The following is a 10,355-nucleotide window of genomic DNA, read 5'->3' as shown; positions in this document are numbered from 1 at the left end:
CGGCCGCCCCTCCAATGAGATCCCGCCTGCGCTGCTCATGAGCCCCTCTGTGATGTTCAGAAACAACAATAGCAATCTTCACAAAAGCAAAAAGCAATTATGTAATTGTTGGAGCAGTATGCTGATGACATCACCATGCTACATATATGATGGCTCAACACAGGTGTACATTGGGTCATTCATCATCTCTGTTGCTGAGCCAGTATTTCAACATTTACATTCAGCAATCTTTTCTATTACTCCAACAAAACAGTTGTGAGCAAAATATTCAATATGATTTACATGCAGTAAATAAATATACTCAAATCTGCCTTGGTATCACCTTCCCGTAATCTCCTGCACAGCGGTACCCAGACTAGGAGAAGGTGGGGCAATAGTGAGCCAATCAGGATTCTACTACTTAACATAGTGGTTGTGAGTCTAGTACTCATCTTGCTTACAGAAGAAAATAAAACAGAGATGACCTCAGTAATGTGCTGCTACTCCCTTACTGTCCAATCAGCAATCAGGTGACTAAGGAAGCAGAACGTCAGGTGGCATTTGTTTCTACAGTCACCCATCAGATGGTGCAATACGATTACCAATATTTCAGTAACTAGCATTTTCAGAAGGGGACCTACTCAATGACAGATTCTGCAATTCTTTTTATGACAGATCTTTTAAGACAGCCCTAAAATTTCACTGTAACATTAGACACACAGAAACAGGGATTAGTACAGATATTAACATCAGAACTTGAACAGCAACATGTGTACGTGGAAATGCAGGCTGTAAGGTAAGGTACAATTTGAGATACTGCAGACTCTATTGCAGCCATAGATCCTACTAAGTTATGTCCTTGACTATAAATTCTCATCCATAAGCAATGTTAAAATTAGGTAGAGCGAGTGTGAAAAATAAAAGTAAGCATCACCAAATAAAGAGCATATTAGAACCACGTGTTTATAAGACGAAAACGTGAACCAGGCGGGCATACTGAATTCAAAGCTGTTCATCAATGCTGTTTGTAGACAAGAGGCCAATGGTGCCACCTTCAGGAAACAACTTTATTACAGCACAGCTATTGCATCAAAATTCTCCTTGCATTTCTATTCACATCATGATATACCAGGATTTGTAGAGCAGTAAAGCCCATGGAATACAGCTATAAGGCCTGGTATCAGAGCCAAATTAAGGGACTCTAAGCAAAGTAGCAGCTTTGTGACTCTGGACCTGGAAGTACTATGCAGCTAGGTAAAAAAAATAGATCCTTCCTTGAGACAAGTCTCCATTGCACACACATTGATTGCCGCAATGAGTAAAACATGTACAGTGAAACTCTGACTCTCTGATGCAGTCAGAGACAATTATTTTTTTCAATAGTAAGTTTACATATAGTTTCAAAAAACCTTTGAAGAGCACTATGAACAAAGAGCACTTATAACACGACTAAGAACAATATTTACATATTCAGAACAAGCACTTTAAAACAAGCTCTCGCTAACCTCTCTAGCTGTAGGGACACTATGAAGAAATTTAGCTTCAACATTCACAGGCACTTAAATCACAGCTTCTCTCTCCTTATTTTATATTGTAACAGGAACCTGCCAGTGTAAACAAACAGCAGATATTGTAAACTGTTAGAAACTGATTAAAATACAATTTCAGAGTCCCTGTTGTGGTCCTTGAGGATGAATTACTCCACAGTACCTGCAGCTAGAGATATCAGGGATGGCCAAAAAAATAAAAAGTGAACTCCCAACACCCTCTTTACCCCACAATCCTGGTCCCTTTGCAACTTATCTGTAGTGGTGACACTCGCCCATCATCAGCTGATATAACAGTCAGGGAATGTGAAAACTGTACTACACACCACTGGCGGCTGTTTAGCAACATAAAGGTTGCAATGGTCAACAGTGATTGATCAGCACAACTATGTGACCACACTGACCAATGAGAATCTCTACTGAGCCCTCTTTCTCTGCCTTTGGGGCAGTGTAGTCAAGTTTCCAAGTTTCCAGACTGCTTTACCGGCTGGCAGGGGCAGCAAGGGAGGGTCATCATTACAAATAAATAGCACAAGGCTCGGGGTGGAGGAGGTAGTTGGGAGTTAGTTTGACATTTCATTTTTTGTGACAAGGTGAATTAACCCTTTAATGTCCAAAGTCTGTGCATAGGTTCACTTTAAAGGAAAGCAAAAGTGCCCCCTTTCTTGGAACAGAGCGGTTAGAGTTATATTATTAAATGCGGCTGGTCTTTTGTAGAAATAAAAAGGAGTTTATATCTCCCATCACCCATTTCCCTTTATATTAGTTCAGCAAGTTCATGCAAGCAGGATTATGTTATCTTTTGTTCATTGTTTGTTACATTTTGTTATCTCTGCTATTTTATTTTATTTCCTCGCAGCACTGCAGAACTTTTAGGTTTAGGTGTTATATAAATGTTTTTATTATAATATTAAAAATACTTTTTCTGCTACACCAAAAAAGTCACCTAATACAATTGTCTCAAGAAAATACCTGTTTTTGTCAGTGGGCTTGAGAAGAGCTGCTGAAGAAGCTTATTTTCTGATGTCCTCAGCACAACCACAATGTCAGCTGGCAGAGTGTCTCTGTTCTTCTCAAGAAATCCACAGGCATCATATAGTACCTGCAAGAGGAAGAATAAGTATTAATGGATACATGCCCTCTGCAAAAACCAATATCAAATGTCATACACATAATTTCAAATATCTATCAAGCCTGTGACACACTGCATGAGAAGTGGCGCATAGCAAAAGGAAGCGGCGCCACGCAGACCTTCGCCTGCAGTGTATCTTTACATTTTCGTTGCGGCGCGTCAGCTTGCAAGAGCTAGCATAGCTGAGCATGCCGAGATGAAAAATGTAATCTTCAGCCAATCGGCTTGTGCGTATAAACTGACATGCCAGGATACTTTCATACTGCAGGCTGGAAAGTGACAACAGGTGTTTGGTTCTCCCAATATTGACATTTACTATCTCGGCACTTCTCAGCTATAGAGGCAGCCAGCCAATCTCTACTTCTTCAACTAGTTGTTCAGTTAAAAGAAACCTGTACCAAGAGAATATGGAGGCTGCTACTGCTTGGTGTTTATGTGTTTAGATGAAGCACTGAGATTTTGAGGAATGCTGAATTAAGTTTTATTGCTTAGGAGAATACTACATCTGAATACAGCATTGTTGAAGGAAACATACTGTATATACAGATAGAACTTCCTGTATATGTCATAGACAAGTATGCACATAAAAAAACAACATAGACCAGCATTGCACTACAGCGCTATTTACTACTCAGAAAACATAATTACATCTGTGAATGTCAGTAGTACAATCAGTACATATCAGAATAGGCTGTTGTATTTCCAACACTGCTTACATCCTAATTAAATGCTAGATGCCTGGCTGCTATGATGATCCACTGGCTTTGATACTTTCTGAGACACCGACCTGGAACAAATATGTAGACCAGGGGCTCCAAATTTTTAATCTGTATGCTTATGTTGGTTCATTGAATTGGAGTAATGAATCCAGAGACCGCCGGGCAGCAAGTATTCTTAAAAGGTGCTTGGACATGGCAGCCCCTATGGTGCCCTCAGTACAGGATTCCTGTAGGGCTTATTCAGACCTATGCATTTTAGTAACGTACTGTAAAACACACATTTTAACGCAAATTACCGCAGCATCTTGAATAGCACTCCAGCTCATAAACCAATACCTACCCAATGCAACTGTGTTACAGTGAACCACAGTGCACAGTAACACACTATAGGGCATTGTGCTGTGCTATGTCTGACCAGATAGGTCTGAATGGGCCCTTACTCTTTGTTAGTGCAGACACATACATTGTACGTGTACAAAATGCTGGATTTTCATTATATCTGCTTTTAAATTACCAGAAAATAACATTACATGCATTTATCCTCAGGATGTAAAGAACTGAAGTAGAGACTCTACAAATCATATTTATAATTATACAAAAGCAATAAATATGCAGATTAATCCAGATTTACCTTCCCAGCATAATGTTGGATACCGAAACAAAGCTCAACACGTTTTGGCCTCCAGAAGTATTTCAATCTCAGATTGTCTTCAAATTTATCTGTGAAAGCAAAAGTATATTTGACTAATTTGCTTTACTTTAAAGTAAGGCTGTATATACAGTATATATGGCTGGTTTGACACCTGCTGCAATTCTCCAACACAGTTTGCCACCTGACAATCAAGTTCCAGAAGGGTCTCCATCTAGTCTTTACCTTTTTTGGTCTGTGAGACTTGCTGCCCCAGCTCCCTACCAGTACCAATAGGCACTTTAGTTGTCACCAGCACAGGTTCCCCCCTGTTCTGCTACAACCTTAAAATGTTGGATCCCTATCTTCCTATCACCAACAGAAGAAATAGAGAGTGTAAATCTCCCAGACAGCAATTAAAATCTGATATTGAGTCTAACCCTTTCCTACTCTATTTAAAAAAAAAAGGTTTGGGCTGTAGAGTCCTTTTACCTCAGAACAAAAAATAAAAATACTTTATCTTTAACCTAAAGCATAAATCATATACAAAGCTTCAAAACTTTATATGTCTTAACCACTTCAAGACCAGGTGTTTAGACCCCCTTCCTGGCCAGGCCATTTTTCAGTGTTCATGCAATTTCATTTTTCCTTAAAAGTCCAAGAAAAACACTATACTACACAAATGAAATACTACTTTTTGCTATTCTTTAAAGGAACTTGACATAGAGTACCTGTAGTCTGGGATACCAATACTCCTTTAATGTATACGAATTGGCATTGAGCCCACCTTGGTTTACAGGTGTTGGTAAATGAGCATGTGGCAGACACAAGTTTGTCTTCTTGTGTCTATGGGGTCTAAACAGTTTTAGCTTTGTGATCCTGTGATCCATACACTGAGCACACTTAGGAAACACTCAAAGGGTCATTTCTGGGAACTCTGGAGTATATCTATAGGACAAGGTTGTGTGTATACCAGTTTAAATGTCCTCAGCACCCAGGATATAGAAAACAATGTGAAACATGTCTTGGTGTGAGGACTATAGTTCATATTTTTTTCCTACCAACTAATGTCTGATCTGTCGCTTGGGGAAATCTGCTCTCCTCATCAAGCAAGGAAAGCAGACCCATCGGTTTCTGTAGAAACATGTCCAAGAGGGGACGATTATCTTCATACTTCACCAGGGCAGCATCTATTCCTTCACTCTGATATTCCAACTGTAGAGGAAATCATAAACGTTACGCATTCATCACAAGTATTAAACAAAGCATTCTGTTTAGAGAACGTTTACAGTTTGTGCACTGACAAAATAAAGAAAGCGCTCTACAGGAGCTCTACCCAAAACAGATATTTCCGTTTGAGTGCTACAGAGGACTGATTTACCCAAATCATTTTTATATCTCAGAGATTTTAAATATGAGATCTCCCCGTTGGAGTTTAGGCTTTGCCCTCCTATGCCAGGTGTCTATATGTTCTTGCTATGTTCTAAACAATTATAAAATGGAATTAAAGAATTCAATAGAGAGAGGGACAAACCCATATACAGTAATAGTTATGGCAGGTGGCAAATGCTAAGATCTTGCTGCTGCAGCCCCTGAGGGATATGAGGGAAGCAGCTGGTGGGTGAGCGATTCATCCACAGAATTTATCCAGAAACCTACATATGTTTTGAACAGACAAAGTCAAAACTTTTTTGGGTAAGTGGCAATTTTAACCCTTACTTCAAGTCTCTTACTATTTTTACAGTACAGTACTGAATTTCAGAAAGCCTTCTTGATATATCAGGTTCTAAATCCCAGCCCTAAAATGTTTATTTCGCTAGTTCTGGTGCCACCTTGGCGCAGGGTGTGCACTGGAGGAGAATCCCCAGTGACATTAGCTCATCTCCAGCTCTCCTTCTGCCCATAGAGGCTGTTTGGCAGCACAGTAACTTTCTGTGCAATGCCTGTTGAGTGTTATGCAGTACAACCCCCCCGCCCCAGTATCATGTGTCTACAGACTGTACATTACATCACACAGTATATTACTAGTAAATGCCTTTGCATCAATCCTTCATCCTAAAGGCCGTGACACACTGCACGCGAAGCAGCGCGGAGCGGGGGCGCGCTGCCTTTGCGAGCAGTGTGTCATGTAATTTTCTGCTCGGCACCTCAGCTTGCGAGAGCTCGCGGAGCTGAGCGTGCCGAGATGAACAATTTCAACTTCAGCCAATCGGCTCGCACGTATAAACCAGCGCGTCGCGATGCGACAGCTGGCAGGTTGTTACGGATGAGCCGATTGGCTGAAGGTGCTGTCAATCATCTGACTGCACTCAGCTCACACACTGCACGCAAAGCTCCGTGCCGGATAGCTTTGCTTCGCTCTGAACGGCTTCGCGTGCAGTGTGTCACGGCCTTTAGCTGCATTTTTTTAAAAAGAAAGCAAGCATACCAGACTGTTTGAGAAACTTTTATTACACAATTTTATGATACTTTCACAGTTAAAATTAAAATGATGTGATGGCTTTGAAATTGACCCTTTCCTTTGCCCATGTATGAAAAAGTAAGAGGGTCACAAGGGCAAACCCCTTCCCCATCCCCTTCAGAGCACTTCTGCCTTGTGATTGGCCCATCGCTGTCACATGGGGTAGAGTCCATGGCTCTGTGTAAGCTCTGAAAAGTAGGTTTGGGGCTTATACAATGCTTTATTTCCTTTGTCCTAACAACGGATTGGAGCAGTGGAGGAACAAGAATAGGTAAGTACTGTATATGCTGATGGGTAGCCCGAAAGTTAGGTTCATGGGTAATAAAAAGGGTACTTTAATACATGTGCTAATTATCTATTTCTTTATACTGAAGCTTTGACTTTCCTATTAAAAAGATTGGAAATATTGCTTCATAGCTATCAATGGATACTGAAATAAGTAAACTCCAAAGAGCTCTGAATAAACCACAAAATTAATAGATCCAATTGTTTCTGAAGGAATCCACCAACTTACCTGTTCCAGGGCAAATATATGCTGATTAAAATAAAACTGGATTTGTTCATTGGCAATGTTAATGCAAAGCTGCTCAAATGAGTTCCGTTTGAAGTTTTCAAATCCAAAAATATCTAGGATGCCCACGTTCATGCCACTCTCGGCATTGCTAGAGACAAAGAGAACTTTGCTTTTAGCACACAATTTCATGGCAGTCATAAGCTTAAGGTAATATCTTAAACCTGGTCAGGATTTGCATATTATTTAGACTTATTTAGAATATTTTTCACTCATTATTATAATTAGAGTTGCATGATTGAATATAATTAGAAAGCACTTTAAAATAAAAGTCAATTCCAGATATAGCACCTTTAAAGGGAAAATGATCAGCTGAAATACATTTTCTTGTTTGTTTCAAAAGCATTATTTCTGTGTATCTTTTGTAGTTGTATATGTACATGTGGGCAGTCATATTTGCGCATTGTTTATGGTGGCTCAGCTTCCTGTTTTGCACTGCTGCACAATGGTTCTGGCTGAATGTGCTTCTGCTCAATGCAGTTCTATGATTCTGGATTTTTGTCTGGTAGCAGAGCACGCTGTGTGGCTTTTACATAAAACCAACAGTTTCTAATCAAAGCAGCACTGTGACTGCAGCAAAAGACAGATCTGTCACTAATCATTAAATCATATATTTCTGCACTGAGGATCTGGCACTGGAATTATTCAGCATGGGGATTTCAGAGCGAAAAAACAAAAACAAATATTAGTTCTCCACACATCCTGACCCTTATCCCTAACCCAACTCTTAGGCTGACCCTAGCCTTCCCTCTTACCCAAGCTGTAAAACTTAACCAAACCATCCCTAAATCTTAAACTCTACCTAAGACTTCACCTAACTCTAAAACTTACCCTGTCCCTAACACTTAACCATAACATCAACCCTAAGCCTATCCCTTTAAATTAACCTTTTACACTTAAAGGAGAACTATGAGGTGAGTGATTTTCACTCATCCTTATAGTTAGAGCCGACGTGTGACAATTAAACTGTCACAGGTCGGCTCTATCGATCGGGAAGCGAGCAGAAATATGCCACGGATCCGCTCACTTCCCTATCATCTCCCTGCAGTGAGTGGGGACTGTCAGTCACCGCTGACCCACAGGGATTCCCCCCTCCCCGCTTCGATCTTCCAGCGCTGAGTGGAGGAACGATCGGGGGAGGGGGCGGTCACAGCTGGCTCTGCCTATAGATAGGCAGAGCCAGCTGTCAATCACGCAGCTGGGTGGATCTCAACAGTATTGTCGGGATCTGTACCGGCTGCGGCACTCATAGTATATTGCGGGCTGTTAAACCACGATGTACTGAGCTTTGGGTCATGGAAGGAGATTAGTATATGTCCTCCCGTGACCCTAAAGAGAACTATGGGGAAAAACACTTACCCCATAGTTATCTTTTAACCATATACATAGTTCCTAATGCACTTTCTTACTAGTCCACCCCCAAGTCACTTAAACTCACTTTCCCCATGCTCCCCTTCCACTCTGTTGATCCCGGAGGTAAACCCCCGTGGAATCTCCATGTGGGATATTTTTGGAGCTTACACAGAGTTAATGATGTCATCTTCCTCGTCAAATAACAGTGTTCGGGCCTGGTGCTTGGCTGCTTAGGCCTGAATACTGCATATGTACCGCAATGAGAGGAGGTCTCATTCTCCCTAACACTTGGAAGTAGGAATGTTCAGATACTATGTACTGTACTCGGTACAAGTACAGATACTTTTCCAGCTACAACACTAAACTTGAGAAAAATTCAAAAGTTAGGAGGCAGATGTCATTTTTAAGGCGCATACGGAGCTCCTGGGATTTGTGCATCCCTGTTTTATTGTTAGGGGTTTTAAAATATATATATATATATATATGCACCAATACCATTTTTTAAGTACAAGCACTGATACCTGTCCTCACAGATACAAGTACTGATACATTTTTGTTTATTGTCATGTGACAGTTTTTCTAAAACAATACAGACTAATGATTTCAAAACAGTGGTGGAGCGTCAGGGCCAGGTCACAGCTGCAATCGCTGCCACTCTGGTAGCTCTCGTGAAAATGCCAAGTATCGGCACTGGTCTCTGAACTGGTATCTTGCATCCCAACTTGGAAGTATTGAATATTTGCAGCAGCTGTGATGGAGCAACTGATCATCAGGGGAACATGGGGAAGGAAAGTAACAAACACTACCACGCCATAACCCTCCAATAGTTGCCATTAATGCTAAGCATCAATATTCCTGAACCAAATTCTACTAAAATTGCATAGCTAAAAAAAATGCTATGTATATAACTGCTTTAGGAACCTGCAGCACCTTTGCAGAGGAAAACGCATGCATTACTTGCCATATATTTTTGTCTGGCTGGAGCAGAGTATTGATTCGGTTCACAATCCAGCTGAAAAGTCTGCCATACAAAGCTTTGGACATGGCGTCCCTGACATCAGCAGCTTTATCTACTGTATTAGTGCGTATGATGGTCTCCCCTCTTGTTACTACACAATGTGAGGTGAGCGCCTCCTGGAATTCTTCTGCACCAATGCTGAGAAGGACAGCAGCTTTCAAGAAGAAGAGAATAACAGAGATCAATATAAATTACAAATAACACTAACCTAGTGGAGAAAGAGGTTATTGTCTTACAGTGAAATGCTGTTGATCTAGTAACTAAAATTAACAAACACTTTTTCTTCTTTATATGATAGTATCGAATGAGCTCCTTTAGGTTTTGATACCCCAAAACATTATGTGTCGGTGCTCACCCGCTTCATGACATTATTAAATGGGGGAAGATTATGTCGCATCACATGTGCACAACATTTTTTTAACAGATCAGAACTGTCCAGCTATGACTTAATAAAGAGGAGGTTGGGGTTGCCACTATGAATACCAATGACTGGGGGGTGGAGAGGTCAGAGAGAGCTCAGTTGTAATATACACAGATTGCTTGCAGACCACAGAGGCAGCCATTTCCATGAGGAAATGAAGAGAAAAGCTAAGAAAAAACATAAGTTTCTGTGTTCATATACAGCAACTGCATATGCAGGCACTGCAAAAATAAAGCCGTTAATACTTTCTCATACCAAATACTCCATGAGGACCACTGTGTTTTGTGTGAATCTCTGCCGGACCTAATCAACAAAATGAAATAGAAAAGAGCTGGCACTCGTAGGAATCCTCTTAATGATGTTTCTTTATTGAAAAGGCATAAAAGCAGCTACAAAGGGTCCTAACATGTTTCAGTCCCCCAAGGGACCTTGATAATGGTTCCTAGGGGGGCTGAAACATGTTGTTGCTGAGTTTATGCCTTTTCAATAAAGAAACACCATTAAGAGGATTCCTACTAGTGCCAGC

The 10,355-nt window shown here is 40.8% G+C and overlaps 1 protein-coding gene across 1 annotated transcript in view; it reads right to left on the bottom strand.

Annotated features, from left to right (window-relative positions):
* MYO3B (myosin IIIB) overlaps positions 1-10,355 on the bottom strand; it is a 207,224-nt gene that overhangs the window by 73,297 nt on the left and 123,572 nt on the right. Inside the window, exons 19-23 of the mRNA XM_018554563.1 lie at positions 9,352-9,562; positions 6,981-7,128; positions 5,067-5,220; positions 4,009-4,097; positions 2,499-2,628 (exon numbers count right to left, since the gene is read on the bottom strand). Of these exons, the coding sequence (XP_018410065.1) occupies positions 2,499-2,628; positions 4,009-4,097; positions 5,067-5,220; positions 6,981-7,128; positions 9,352-9,562 (732 nt within the window). The remainder of the gene's footprint in view (positions 1-2,498; positions 2,629-4,008; positions 4,098-5,066; positions 5,221-6,980; positions 7,129-9,351; positions 9,563-10,355) is intronic.

The sequence above is a fragment of the Nanorana parkeri genome, unplaced genomic scaffold (assembly GCF_000935625.1).
Source record: "Nanorana parkeri isolate BGI_ZX_2015 unplaced genomic scaffold, ASM93562v1 scaffold165, whole genome shotgun sequence".
Classification (NCBI taxonomy): domain Eukaryota; kingdom Metazoa; phylum Chordata; class Amphibia; order Anura; family Dicroglossidae; genus Nanorana; species Nanorana parkeri.
Note: the sequence above shows the minus strand (reverse complement) of the source record. Positions and strands in the feature narration are given on the sequence as shown.